Genomic DNA, 14,938 nt, shown 5'->3' on the forward strand with positions numbered 1-14,938 from the left:
GGGAAATCTGTAAAGCTTCAGGTGTAAACAGAAAACCAAGCAAACCACTTTTCTGACTTATGTCTACAACACAGATTATGAGTGAATATCGCTCCACCAGAGAGTTATAATATATTGACTTCAAATAACTACACAGAGAATAATGCCATGTGGTTTTAGATAATTTTTTCTAGCCAAGTGATCACTTCACAGCATAAGACCATAAGAACGGCCGTACTGGGTCAGACCAAAGGTCCATCTAGACCAGTATCCTGTCTACCGACAGTGGCCAATACCAGGTGCCCCAGAGGGAGTGAACCTAACAGGTAACGATCAAGTGATCTTTCTCCTGCCATCCAGCTCTACCCTCTGACAAACAGATGCTAGGGACACCTTTCCTTACCCATCCTGGCTAATAGCCATTAATGAATGGACTTAACCTCCATGAATACATCTAATTCTCTTTTAAACCCTGTTATAGTTCTAGACTTCACAACCTCCTCAGGCAAGGAGTTCCACCACTTGACTGTGCGCTGTGTGAAGAACTTACTTTTATTTGTTTTAACCTGCTGCCCATTAATTTCATTTGGTGGCCCCTTGTTCTTATATTATGGGAACAAGTAAATAACTTTTCCTTATTCACTGTCTCCACACAACTCATGATTTTATATCCCTCTATCCTCTCTCCTTAGTCTCCCCTTTTCCAAGCAGAAAAGTCCTACCCTCTTTAATCTCTCCTCATATGGGACCCATTCCAAACCCCTAATCATTTTAGTTGCCCTTCTTTGAACCTTTTCTAATGCCAGTATCTCTTTTTTGAGATGGAGCGACCACATCTGTATGCAGTATTCAGGATGTGGGCATACCATGGATTTATATAAGGGCAATAAGATATTCTCCTTCTTATTCGCTATCCTTTTTTTTTGAATGCCGCTGCACACTGCGTGGACATCTTCAGAGAACTAACCACGACGACTCCAAGATCTCTTTCCTGATTAGGTGTAGCTAAATTAGCCCCTAATCTTTGTTTAGATTTCATGTTAATAAAATCAAATAAAGCTGTTGCTGTGTTTTGTTTTTTCCTTTGCCTCTTTTAATAATTATTCCCCACTGCAATGTTAAATGTAGATGTGGAGTCTTAATTGGTTAGTTACAAGAAGATAATCTTTTTTCCTTCTCACTGTTGCCTGTTAGTTTAAAGGTATTTTAGCTGAAGGTAGATAATTATCGGTGAGAAGAAAATAACACTTCAGGAGTTCATTTTCCATCTTAGCACTTGGGACCTCCTTTGAACTCCCCTCACAAAACCCTATTTCCCACTTTGTCACTTCTCCCCCCCACCCCCCTGTCATAAAAGGGTCTCCCTGCATAAAGACTTCAGCCTTAGCTGAAGGGAATTGCTTCTCACAACTGCTCTTCCTTGATGGATAAATTGCATGAGACTTTGCCGAATATGGAAGATGGTTTGGGCACTGAGAATTCTGTCTTTCTGTCTTCCTGGGACTGGAAGGGTAATGCAGGAGCCTATGAGCTGAACCAGATCTCATCCCCTCACAGCTTATCTCCATCTCCTTCCTTTGAATCATATTCTTCTTCCCCTTGCCCAGCTGTGATTGAGATGCCCTACAACAGCAGCAGCAGTGGCAGCCTGATCGGATACAGCTTGATGGATTTTCCTTCCGCCTACTTACCGAATGCTGGACAGGCCAAGGCTCAGAAAGGTACCAAGGCCAGGATGTCAGCCCAGCGCAGAAGGAAAGCCAGTGAGAGAGAGAAGCTCAGGATGAGGACCCTGGCTGATGCTTTACACACCTTGCGCAATTACCTACCTCCTGTCTACAGCCAAAGAGGCCAGCCTCTCACCAAAATACAGACACTGAAATACACCATCAAGTACATCAGTGAACTCACAGACCTGCTGAACAATGTCAAACGGGCCTAGACACCCTCCCCCCACCGCCTGAGAAACCTGCCACTGGAACTTTGAGATCCCTCCTAAAGAATCTTTAAAAATATCAACTGGAACTTTGAGCTAGTTCTTCCTTAAAAAAACCCAGAGTGTCTTGAGCAAACGAAGACAGAACAAAAGGAATAGGGATGGATGAGTCGCTGCTGTACATATCTCAGAATGCTCTAAGTTGAAGGGGATGTTTATACTTGTACATTACTTGAGTTATGGGTTGTTGGGTTGGGTTTTTTTAATGAGCTTCAAAAATATATTAAAATCAGTCTGATTCAATAGTGAGCAAGGCAAATAGATTCTGCTAGGATTTACTCACCACAGTTCTGACCAATCTTCTGTTTAATAAGGACTGATTATTTGGCCAAATCTACTCACTTTAAAAAAAGATAAAAATAAAAAAAAAATCAATGGGTTTAAAGTAAATTCTTAAAAGATGTAAAAAATAATACAAAAATACTAAGCATAATGGCCTGTAGGCACTTTAATATTAGGATTTGGAAGCGCATGTATATTTAGTTCAGGTATTGCTGATAAATCAGGCTATTTATCCACATTTTTAGAATTATGTATCTAAAATGAAGAAACTTGAGTAATTTTAAGAATGTCTTTGAAAACAAATAAAAATATCACTGCTTCATACTGAATATCTTGTATCTCTGACAGAAAAGCATATTCCAATAATGACTGATTCTTAGATCCATACAGAATCTAATAGAAAATAACCTTTTATAGAATTGTCAACCTTAGCCTACAAGTTTTCACAGCAGAGATATTAAATTCTATAGAATTTTAAAATGCTATGAAGATATTCTCTCTTAAATTCTATTTGTTTTAATAATTTCTATAGAAATATATTTACTGTACATAGAACCTGAATGGTTAAATTTGTATTACATTCTGTGGGCCTTTTATCAGAGGGCTAGATCAGATCACACCCTCCTCTTTCTCTCCCTCCCTCTTCCCACAACTCAACTGCCCAGAATTTAAACGTTTAATCTCAGTGAATCACTTCAAGTTACAGAATTGTGCAAGGTTCACACTTTAGGTTCTTTTGAAACCTCGGGTAACTGTAAGGTCTCCATGTCAAAAGATCAGCAGTTTCCCGCAGTCAAGAACAGTTAGTTCTCCTTCCTCTATAACCAGGAAACAGTTCAAATCTCAAGTTACTTTGACTTTCAGTGATAGATGCAACACAGGCTACATCATATTATACAGTGAAAAGAAAAGTTTGCATTATATATTTTCCTCCAAATTCATTTAGAAAGACCTTGCTCCGCACTCTGAGGCCAGCAATATGCAACGAGGACTCAAAGAGGAGAAGAACTGGTGCACTGCTGCAATGCAGGTCTGAGCTTGGTGGAGCAGAACAGAGTGGGTTAACCCTTTCTCTGCCCTGAGATATAAGACTTAACCAGGACTGCACCATTATTCTATATTGAATATAGGGATGTACAGCATACTGTGTGCATGGGGAGGGTGAATAGATGAGTGTCACTATGTTGGATGCATGTTTTGTGTTCTTGAGGGTACATGATAAATTTGAGCACTAAAGGATTATTACTTTTCTCTTTACCTGTTCTGAGACATTTGGTTGTTTGGGGGCAGGGGAGGTAGAGGGATAAATCTGTCCCTGGAATATGTTTTTCCAAAGCTAGGCTTGATCTGACACAATGTTATTTTAGCATGGTACGTGCATATCTATAGGTTCAGTATGTCATTCATATAGTGGCTGACATATATATCTGAGTTCAATACTGCAGGAAATAGAGTACGTCTCTGACTTCAATAACAAGCCACATTTAAAAGTATTCCATAGGCTCCAAGTCTGTTTTAACTCAGCCTAGATTTCCAATCCAACTTGTGTGTTCAGTGAAACAAGCTGAGTGATCTCAGTTGCATCCTGAGAGAGGAGTAATCACAGCACAAATAAAGAAGACCTATTAGATTATCAAGGCAGAACATAGGCACATATCACACAGAAACCATATACTTCACTAACCATATAAAATTCCTGCATATAAATTTGTACAACTGCTGTACAGTGTCCAGGATGTAGCAGGTACAGAGATTGCCATTTCCTGACAAACCCTAAAAGTCAGACTAGATACAGTCTTTACTATGATTTTTGATTCACGCCTAGTTCTTTATTCCCCCACAAACTAAAATAATCAGTAAAACCAGTGTTACTGGAGATAAGGATTGTGATTAGAGCTGCAGAATAGCAGGCAAGAGCATTGGCTCTTATTGCTACCTCTGCCAGACTCGGTGTGTGACCTTGGTCAGGTCATTTAGCCTCTGGGCCTCAGTTTCCCTCTATGTTAAATGCAGATACTACTACTTAGCTGTTTCACAGGGGCCCTTTAAGCTATATGGTTACATAGCACCATATCAGTGGGGGCTGCCCCAGGAGGAACGCCTGCAGGTGTCTCCCACAGCTCCAGAAAATGCTGCAGCCTAATGTCCCTACACCCCACAGGTCCACCTCTGCTGGGATGAAATGGGAGCAGAACCATGGGCCCACTTGCTGCCTATCCTTCAAGCCCAATCTGGGGTGACTAGTGCCAGTGGCAGCATTAAGCGTTGCACAAGGACCAGTTTTTTACCAGACCCTACATATGAGCCAAGGTGTCAGGCTGAGCATGTTCCTTCTCAGTGAGAAAGAGCAGGTCTAAGGCACTGCACTGGAACTCAGTCTATCTGGCTGCAGTTCCTGGCTCAGCCATAGACTTCCTGTGGGACCCAGGGTAAGTCACTTAGGCTATGTGTACACTTGGGGGTGAGGGGTGCTTCCCAGCTTGCAGAGACATACTTGTGCGAACTTTCATTGAGCTAGCACAGGGGTGGGCAAACTATGGCCCGTGGCCATATCCAGTCCATGGGACCATCCTGCCCGGCCCCCAAGCTCCTGGCCCAGGAGGCTTGCCCCCCCGCCGTCTCTCCCCCTCATCCGCAGCCTCAGCTCGCTTGCTCTACCACCGACGCAATGCTCTGGGCAGCAGGGTGTGAGCTCCTGGGGCAGCGCAGCTGCAGAGCCCAGCCTGACCCGGTGCTCTGTGCTGGCGGCAGCAGCAGCATGGTAAGGGGGCAGGGAGCAGGGGATGTTGGATAGAGGGCAGGGGAGTTTGGGGTGGTGGTCGAGGGCAGGGGCATGGATGGGGTGGGGGAACTAGGGGGTTGAATGGGGGCAGGGGTCCAGGGAGGCAGTCAGGGGACAAAGAGCGGGTGTGTTTGGATGGTGGTCGGGGTGAAACAGGAGGTTGAACGGGGGCAGGTGTCCTTGGGGGGCAGTCAGGAAGGAGGGGGGTTGGATGGACTGGCAGGGGGCAGTCAGGGGCAGGGATTCTGGGGGCAGTCAGGGGACAGGGAGTGGATGTGTGTGGATGGGGAAGGGGTCCCAGAGGGGCCATCAGGGAACAGGGGGGTTTGGATGGGGCAGGAGTCCAAGGGAACAGATAGGAGGTGGGGGCCAGGCCACAACCCCCTCCCCTAACCGGCCCACCATACAATTTACAAAACCTGATGCGGCCCTCAGGCCAAAAAGTTTGCCCACCCCTGAGCTAGCATGTCAAAAATAGAAGTGTCACTGTGGTAGCTTGGGCAGCAGTACAGTTTAGCTGCCCCAAGTGCAAAAATGTCTGGCCCCCATGGTTACATACTTGGGTGGCTAGTCCATGCTGCCACTCACTACTTCCTGGATGACTATTTTTAGTGAGGTAGTTTGCTGAGCACTAGCCCCTGTATGCCTCTGCCAGCTGGGACTCACAGCTCTAAGGGCAGGTCTACACTAAGGGCGGGGATCGAACTAGGGTACGCAAGTTCAGCTACGTGAATAGCGTAGCTGAACTCGAAGTACCCTAGTTCGAACTACTTACCCGTCCAGACGCCGCGGGATCGAAGTCCGTGGCTCCAAGGTCGACTCTGCCACCGCCGTTTGCAGTGGTGGAGTACCGGAGCGCGCGGGGAGTTCGAACTATCGCGTCCAGATTAGACGCGATAGTTCGAACTCCGAGAAGTCGAACTCACCGCGTCGACCCAGCAGGTAAGTGTAGACTAGCCCTTAGGAACAGTAATGCTGAGCATCTTGGTGCCTAACAGGGCTGCCAGTGAACAGGAGGTGCTGGGAGGGAGGGGAGGAACTAGGCTGCCGGTGGGTGCTAACCATCCACAAAAATATTTCTGTGGGTGCTTCAGTCCTGGAGCACCCATGGAGTCAGCACCTATGGGGAGATGCTTAGCACACAACCCTCTCTCGGAGATAGGTACCTACAACCAGGTTGCAGGGAGATGCCTATGTCACTTGAGCACACCACAAACAGAAACCTGACACCTGCAGTTAGGCAGCTAAGCCCCTTTGAGGAGGAGGGGAAGGAAGAAGAAGGAGAAGGAGCTGCCCATTGTATGATTTTAAGCCCAGTGGTTGGAGAATTCACCTGGGATAGGGGAGAGCAAGGTTCAAGTCCTCCCCTCTCTGCCAGAGGAGGAGGAAAGGATTTGAATGGGGGTTCCCTGACTTTTTTAGGATTGCACACTAACCACTGAGCTCGGGGATATTTTTATGTGGGGGTCCCTCAGTCTTGCTTCTTGAAGCACTTGCACAAATTTCTGGACTGACCAAGTTCTTTTCCCTGTGTCTCACAAACCAGAATCATGAGTGGACTTTTCCTACTTTCAGCTAATTATTTTTTTACTCTGTATAGTTTATTAATAATGTTATAATTAGACTGCAGTGGGCAGGTTGGGCAGCACACCGCTCATGTACATGAGGAGGCTGGTCAGTCCATTTCAGTGATCAGTGGAGAGTGGTTTCTCAATTCATTACTACGTTGCAGGAAGCGGGACCCATTCCCTATCCCCAGCCAGCAGGGAAAATATGCTACTACTTTAATTGTGATCTTTTCTTTATATGTATGAGGGACTGACCTTCAGTGGTTAGAGCAAAGTAGCTAAAGGCAGAACTTTTACTTTCTGGTGCCAGCTCTCCCCTTGACAACGTGTTTTGGCAACTCAATTTCTTTACTTCAGTTTCCCTATGTATAAAACAGTTATAATACTATTACACTCACAGCTGTGTGGAGAGACTGATGGAGTTAGCATGTGTAACGTATTTTGCAATTCTAAGCTGAAAGGCTGTGTGTGAGCATGTAACAAACTGCTCTGGTTATACAGCTGGGCTACATGTAACTGTGCTTTTAAAGAGGATAATCCCCAACCTAGACAAAGCCATGGGGCTGCAGCATATTCCCTGGCTGCGGGCGTGTGTGCTATTTCATTAGAGCAACAGCCACCACTACTCCATGGACCTTGGGTAGGAGTCCCAGTCAGAGGGCCCTTTCCTCCAACACTGTAGCCCAGCCAAAGCTGGTTTACCATCTAAGGTACTTATATTGCCCCCATGCCAATAGTATCTGAGCACCTCTGTATTTAACATCACTTTTGTGGGATAGGTAATTCTAGTATTTTCATTAGAGCTGGAAACAGACCTTACCCAAGGTCACACTGTAATTCTGTAGTGGAGCAGGGAATTTATGCCAGGTCTTCTAAAGCCTAAGCTAGTACCCTACTGTCCCCATGTATAGACCGAGGGGAAGCAAAGGGGGAAAGGAGAGGACATTTAGCTGCTTCCCCCCCCCCCTTTTAATTTTGCAATATTTGGTTGCAGTTCAGTGCTAAATACCAAAAATCCCTAATACTATAAACCTTTCTTTTTAAAAAACCCCAAGATATGGCTCATTTTGAAAGGTTTACCCTAATCTAAATTCAGTGTTAATGGACATTAAACTAAACATGAGAAATAGTGAGACAATAGGTCCAGCCATGAGCTGAAATTACAAAACTTAAACTTACTGGAGTTGATTTCAAGGGGTAATAACTGTGATACATTTCTGCTAATGTCTCTATTTTCTTATCAAAATAGTCACTAGATTTCTCTTTTCACTTGGTCTTTTATCATTCACCTGTTGAAATGTGCAGTAGACATTAAGCATAAACAATGAAGACTGATCTCCTTTCAAACTTGTGTTAACAGGGGTATAAAAATAACATCCCAACAACCAGTGGGAAAAGTATGTGGTCATAAAATGGCCACTTAAAAGGCAGGTAGGTGTTGATTCAACACTTGTGAGGTTTCTTGTTGTTTTTAAAATTTAAAACTAGGCAGGCAGTTCCTGAATTTTAATTTAAACAGTCACCTCTGTGGTGGAGAGGTTGTTTAATACAATTTTCCTTATAAAAAGATTTGTTTCTTAAAATAAACTTTTGTTCTGTATGCACAAGGTTTTCCAGCTGTCTACAACTAAGGGTGAATCTTAACGCAGTTAGTTTAATGGGAGTTTTATTACAAAACCACTACTGAACAGGGCTGGAGGTAGGTTTTATTTTAATTCACATGAAGACAAACTTGTCCAATTTTACCCTCAAACCTACATTTTTAACATGTATTTCCTTTAGACAATTTGTAATGTTTAATTTATTAAAGGACAAAACCAGCACTATTGAATACGCACACACACTAGTTGATTGAGACCATTGGCTGCTGCCTCTCCGCTTTTCAAATCATGGTGCTAGCTCAACAGTGGCTGTTACCTTCATGAAAGGGAACACGGGGCATCTCTACTGATGAAAAGGACTTTTCTACTTCGAAGCAATAAAGGGAATAATGAAGTTAAGCAGCAGAGAAGTTTCAATGGACCTTAAAAAACAGCAAGAGGCTGAACTAGCGCTGTGGAAGGATAGGTGAGGGAAATGGGTGTATAGGTTCTCTGTGATCTAAAGAAAATTTGCTTACATCATGAACTATTTGAGATAGGGACTTGTTGCAGATGCTGAATAGGGATCCAGAACACAATTGTTGTACAAATAGTGATGAGTCAGATAAGAGAGACTCATTTTATTTGAACAAGAGCATGAGCACTCAGTGAGGGGTGAGTGATTACTACAAATTACATAGGAGCTGCATCTGTTTGTACCTGCTGAGGATTATTTACCACATGGACAAATTTTGAAGAGTGAAAAGAGAAATCAGCAGCCTAAACCCTACTGAATAATTCAGAGGGCAGTACTCTAAAAATCCCTTGGTTAGTTGAAGACCTCCCATGATCTCTGACTTCACACATGTTCATACTGGCAGCAGAAGGGTAGCAGCTCAGAGACATGAATGATGATTGACCTAAACTGTGTCATTGCCATGAGAAAGGGTAGAGGTAGATATGCATTTTACTAAAGCTGATCAATAGGTTACAGCTCTTCCATGTGATTATGACTCTAAGGCAAGTAGGAGCACCTTTTAAAAAAGAAAAGCCAACACAGCAAGAGCACTGGAGCCTATGCTTAGCTATGAATTTTATTGAAAATGTTTATGAAAACCATGGAGTACAAAAAAAAGAATAGACCAAATCCCTTAAAAGAATGAACACAGATGCAGCTTTCACTATGGCCATAGTGTTTGGTAACAAGTGAATTAGCAAGAAATTGTAGAAATTACAGTATAGCTTTAAGATGAGTTATGAGCTATTAGGGTAGCCTGCTTTAAGGGTGTGATGCTTGTTTACAGAGTAGTGATTATAAATGTTCCTTCCCAATGAAAATAAAGATAATCACACTTTGGCAGTAGACATACCTCTGCTTTATTGCTCTAGTTACCAAAAAAAACCTCCAAAGTTTCTACTTTAATGTTCCATTCATATCAATAGAATCATATGTATAGCATGCAGTGTTCAACTGCAAGTCAGATGGATGGTTGCTTAGGAACAAGTTTCCTGATGAAAGTGTATTAAACTCACTTCATTCCTCTATTAAGATCTGGAATCAAGACTAAAAGTGCATTCATTTTGGAAGAGGCTGGTGTAACAGAACAAATCAAGCAAGCCGGTGAGAGGATAGACAGCCCTGATAACTCTACTTTTCCCATTGTTATCAGAAGAGACAATAGGAGTCTTTAACAGCTGGTAGTTGAGTTCATACTGATCACAATTCATTATTGTAACTGGCAATAGTCATGAAAAGGAGTAATATGACACTGAAGCATCAACAGTAGTGATGCTCTTAGAACTAGTACCCATGGAGGTGTGGGTGAACAGTAGGACTGGATGGCTGTAATGAAGAACTTGAGAGCTCAAACTATTTTGTTCATTTTATACACTTTCAACATTGGTCTAGGACATAGACTTAGAATATTCTGGCAAGAGGGGAGAGAGTTAACTCACTTACTCCCACACCCTCCAAAGAGATGAGAAATACCTTTCAAAACTAATATATGACTGCAAAAATGGATAGTGGAAGCAAGACATCAGGGAAAGAAAATGGTTATTAGATTAGGTCTATTAAAGCCAGTATAAAAATCCATAGTATTCAAGATGCAGGCATACCCTGTCTAAGATATATTAGAAGTGGAAAACATTCCGAGAACATAATTGGGAGTGTGGAACTGCTTCCATCTGAGGAAATAGAGACTGGCATTACTCTGCTTAGAAAAGGGACAACTAAGGGGAGATAAGAGCTATATAAAAATCAAGTGTTATTTACCCCTCCATATAACCACAAGAAGCAGGAGGCAGCTGCTGAAATAGGTAACAAGTTTAAAGAGACACAAAAAGTACTTCACATAATGTACAGTGAACTTGTGGAACTCATTGCTGGGCCATGTTGTGAAGGCCAAGAGTGTAACAGTTTAAAAAAGTTACATAAGTTAGGTCCATGAATGGCTATTCTTCCCCAATTAGCTAACCTGATCAGGGATGCAACCCCATGCTCTGGGTATCCCTAAACCTCTAACTGGACAGAGGATTGATAACCTCACTAAATTGCCCTGTTCTAGTCACTCTGAATTGTCTCATACTGGCCCCTGTGCTAGATGGGCTATTAGAGTATCAAAAGAAGTCCTAACACTGGGATAGGTCTAGTGCCAGATAGCGATAGTGAAGTTATTGACTAAAAGGGAAACACCAAACAAAAAAAAGCAAACCCCAAAATGAAACACCCCCATTTCTGTTCTGCATTTGGAAAGCAGCAAGATCAGAGTAGGAAAGGATGTTAGACACATACCGTGAATAAATTTGAGTCACTAGGCCCAGAAAACTTGCATGCAGGAGTCTAAGGGCAACTAAGCGATTTTTCCTCTGGCCCAGAAATTCTTTAAGTGAATCTGAATGCTAGGGAAATTCCAGAAGAGTGTTATGCTATGCCTATATTTAAGGCAGCAAGTAGACTAATGCAGGCAACTATAGGCCTGTTATAGTAACAGCAATCCAAGGAAAACTGGATGAGCTGAGGTGATTCACCTGATAGAAATATAAATAGTGCCAGTAAACACTTTCAGAGGAAGTGTCTTGTTCAACATATACATTTCCTTCTTTGAAATTACATGTTGCAAAGGTGACAGTATAGACTGGAGTCAGTTGGTTTAGTATTCTGTCCTTGTTAAAAGTTTGCACGACACCAACCAACCATACATTAAGTAGACCAAGAGCTGGCTATATAGTCAATAGGTGTGTTTCTAGTAGAGTTGTACAGGGCTATGTACTAGGTCCTGTGCTACTCATTTTCAGTGATAAGTAAATAGTGGCAACAGAGTTGGCAAAGTTATAGTGCCAGAGCATTCACACTGGTCTGAATATTTGTTAATCTGGGCCCTTTCACAACCAGACATTTTAGTGGTCAATGTAAGGTTGTACATTTGCAACAAGGAATTAGCCTATGCTTAGAGAACAGAGACTATTTTGGAAAGCAGTGATTCCAAGATAGCTTCCTCTTTCTCTTCCCCCACCCCCATGGATTAATGTGACCCATTGATTTAATAGGACAGGAGTCCATCAGTAGGATGGCAATTTTACCTCTATACAGGGCATGAGCTAGACCAATACCACAATGTTAGAGTTTTAGTGTCTACATTTAAAAAAAAAATCTTGAAAAACTGGAGGGGTACAGAGTGCCATAGAAGTGGTTTTAAGGCTTGAGTGTAGATTGACAGTCTAATTCTAAGGGTGCTATTCCCTTGTTTGTGTACATACTTAGTTCTCATTGAGCTCAGTGAGAACCAAGTATAAGTAATGGAGCTGTGTTAGCACTGGCAGTGGCAGCAGAGGAACAGCTGAGCTATGTTGAGTACATACCTGCCTGAAAACCTGTAGATAAGTACTCCCTATGGCTCCGCTACCTCCATTTATATACTCATGCTAGCTTTAGGGGGCAGGGAGGGAGGAGTCACCTTTAGCACCTCCTATATGGTGTTTAAGTAAAGTTGTGGGGATGGAGAAAGAAAGAAGAAGAGTGCCTGATTATGGTGTCTAATACCTTCACAGGGATGAGGCAATACACCAGCTACTGAAGGGCTTTCATTTAGGAGGAAGGTATAACAAGCAGCAATGCTAGAAGCCAAAGCCAGACAGTTCTTTTAAAAAAAAAAAAAAAGCACACCACAAACACACCAACTACCAGAACAGACTAAGAGCCTATCACTTGATAGGGAATAGTAATTTGTTTGAAAAAACCTTATTGGAAGTTAGACAAGTCCATTTCACCCAGATGGTCTTATGTTGAGCCCAATAAAACACAAAAACAAACTTTTGGCAAGAGTTATTGGGCTCAACATAGGGGTATGTGGGTGAAATGTCTATCACAGGCCACTGGACTAGATGATTTAGTAGTCTACAAAGCTTAGATTCCTATAAATAAGCATAGGATCAAGTCACTACCTTTAGCACATAAATAGGAACAGGCCTCAAACTTGAGTAACAAGTTTGCAGAGTGATTAAACTATAAAGCTTTCCTTAAAGACTAACAATTGTGTGCACAATTAAGATCTTTGGGGACAGGGCAGAAAGGGAGAAGTGCAGTGGATGCTTCATAGGGTTGCCTAGAGTCATGCAGCCTGTTCTGCCAGCTTATGCAGTCCTGAATAAATAACTGCAAGGTATTCCAGAGAGTCACGAGCACATCTTTGTCATTTTTACCTGTTTCAACTAACACCATAATCATTCATATGAAACTTGCTTTGAGCTAGTATCTGGGCATAGTTATGCCCCAGATACAATGTTAGCTTTGACTTGCAAGCAAAGCATTTAGAAGCAGGAGGCAGGATTATGCCTTGTTTTACACTGTAGCTCTAGTCAGTCAACAACTGTCTCCACTGACAGGACTTTCTAACATAAGATGACAAAGCTAATTCTGAAAGTATTAGAGACAAATTACACTATTTAGAGCTGTTCCTTGCAGCCAAAAAAAAAAAAAAAAGGGATAGGTTTATGTTGTCTTTCTGATAGAGTTACTTTCATTATCTAAAAATAAAGTTACTTTGTTTTGAATTGAGGATTGTTATCCCTCTTATGAGAGCCAGAGGCTCCAGAAAAAAGCATCAAGTTTAAACTTGAGAATATCAATTTTAGTAGAGCAATACAAATCTGTAAGTTCATAGTTACTAAGGCATTGGGGAAGTAACAGACTGTTGGTCTGACATTGGATTAGCTTTAGAGTTTATCTGAAATATAGTACCATTCAAAAAAAGAAAAAAAACACACCCCTAGCCAGGTAGGTTTGAGGTTTTAAACACTTTAGTAAAAACACATCTCCCATATACACATGGAGAAAATCTCCTTCAGTTATTCATTCTTGGGAGGGAAAGGTGTGGAGAGAACAGAAATAAGACACCCCACATCTATGACTTCTGAGAGCTTAATCTCAGCCAGAATGACTGAAGACTGACTTGGGGGGGGGGGGGAAGGAGGAGAAGACTCCTCTTGGAAGAGTGGGTGTGGAAGAGGATGAGTCAGTGGCCTGGCCTATGCAACTTTAGTTTACCATACACCCCCCCCCACACACACACACCTGAGTGCAGGTTTCCTTTGAGACATTTCAGTAAGGTTGGTGTTCAGGCTTTAACAGACTGGGCTGAAGCCCAGCCCAAGGATTTTAGATAATCATTGCTGTGCCTGCCAGCCAAGACTATGCAGACAGCCTTTGAAAAAAAGAGACCAGAAGCTCAATCTCCACTAAGGGCATTAAGAGATCTGCTCTTAGCACAAGATTGACAATACCAGCATTACCTCATACTATTTTGTATGCCAGTATAGCTCTCCAGGCTTGGTGTTTAGTACATCATTTCATTCAGGACTCAGTTATTTTAGTTTTTCCTTTGACCAGTAAAAAAAAAAAAAAAAAGTCTCTTGAGGACCTCTGCACCTATGAAGTCTGCAGTATCTCCAAAGGAGTCAAGTTAGTGTGGTAGCACCTCTGAAATGCTTCTTGAACTAGAAGTAGAGCTGGCTGCAAGTGTCAGAAGACATGAATCAGGCCACCAGAGCAATGTTGGCAGATTTTCTGCCAGAAAGTGTTGCTGCAGTACCAGAGTGTTTAAGGCACATGAACTATGGTTTACAGATGATCTGTTTTGCCTCTGCACCAACTCACTCAGCATTGTGAATTTGTCCACCAGCAACCAGCTAGGAGGTAGCTGCTCGAAGAGCCATTTCCACACTAGGATACAATAGAGTAGTTTCTTTACATGATAGCAAAGATGATTTAGGTCAGACTAATCAGTGGAAGATAACAGAAGTTTGTCCCATACACTGCACAAAGCCTCACATAACCTAGAACAGCCTAGTAGTTCAGATTAAAAGGAGGACCTATAAGAAGTTGCACAAGTAAAATAAGCTCGGGGAGGGGAGAAAAGGAGGAGGAGAGAAGAAGCGTTAGTAGGGCAGGGAGGACTAGTTTAGTTTGCCACCTTCTGCCAACAACCTGTTGTCCAAGCTAGGTTTAATCCTGTCAAAGTACCTACTAGAGTCTGACAAACCAGGATGTACAAGACTGCATAGCTAAGATCAGTTCCAGAAAGCTGCACCTAGAAGGCTGGATTCAGAGCCAGCCTTCTACAGTTTAACATGCAATTTTAGCTCAAGAGGATTTATAGCAAGTGCTGCATTGTCCTATGTTATGGAGAGCTAAATTGTTTAATGGAACTTATTAGCAGGAGGCTAGGTGGTTAATTTTAAGTGCCTACTACAG

The 14,938-nt window shown here is 42.5% G+C and overlaps 1 protein-coding gene across 1 annotated transcript; it reads left to right on the forward strand.

The window, feature by feature from the left end:
* The first annotated feature begins 1,402 nt into the window (after window positions 1-1,402).
* MSGN1 (mesogenin 1) lies at window positions 1,403-1,921 on the forward strand. The gene has a single exon (XM_039528448.1). The coding sequence runs from the start codon at window positions 1,403-1,405 to the stop codon at window positions 1,919-1,921; it is 519 nt and encodes a 172-aa protein (XP_039384382.1).
* Window positions 1,922-14,938: the final 13,017 nt, after the last annotated feature.

This window comes from Mauremys reevesii, linkage group 3 (assembly GCF_016161935.1).
Source record: "Mauremys reevesii isolate NIE-2019 linkage group 3, ASM1616193v1, whole genome shotgun sequence".
In the NCBI taxonomy this organism is placed as follows: domain Eukaryota; kingdom Metazoa; phylum Chordata; order Testudines; family Geoemydidae; genus Mauremys; species Mauremys reevesii.

What these genes read in the sequence shown, in the direction of transcription:
- MSGN1 (XM_039528448.1), top strand. Translation starts at nt 1,403, where the DNA reads ATGGATAAATTGCATGAGACTTTGCCGAATATGGAAGATGGTTTGGGC.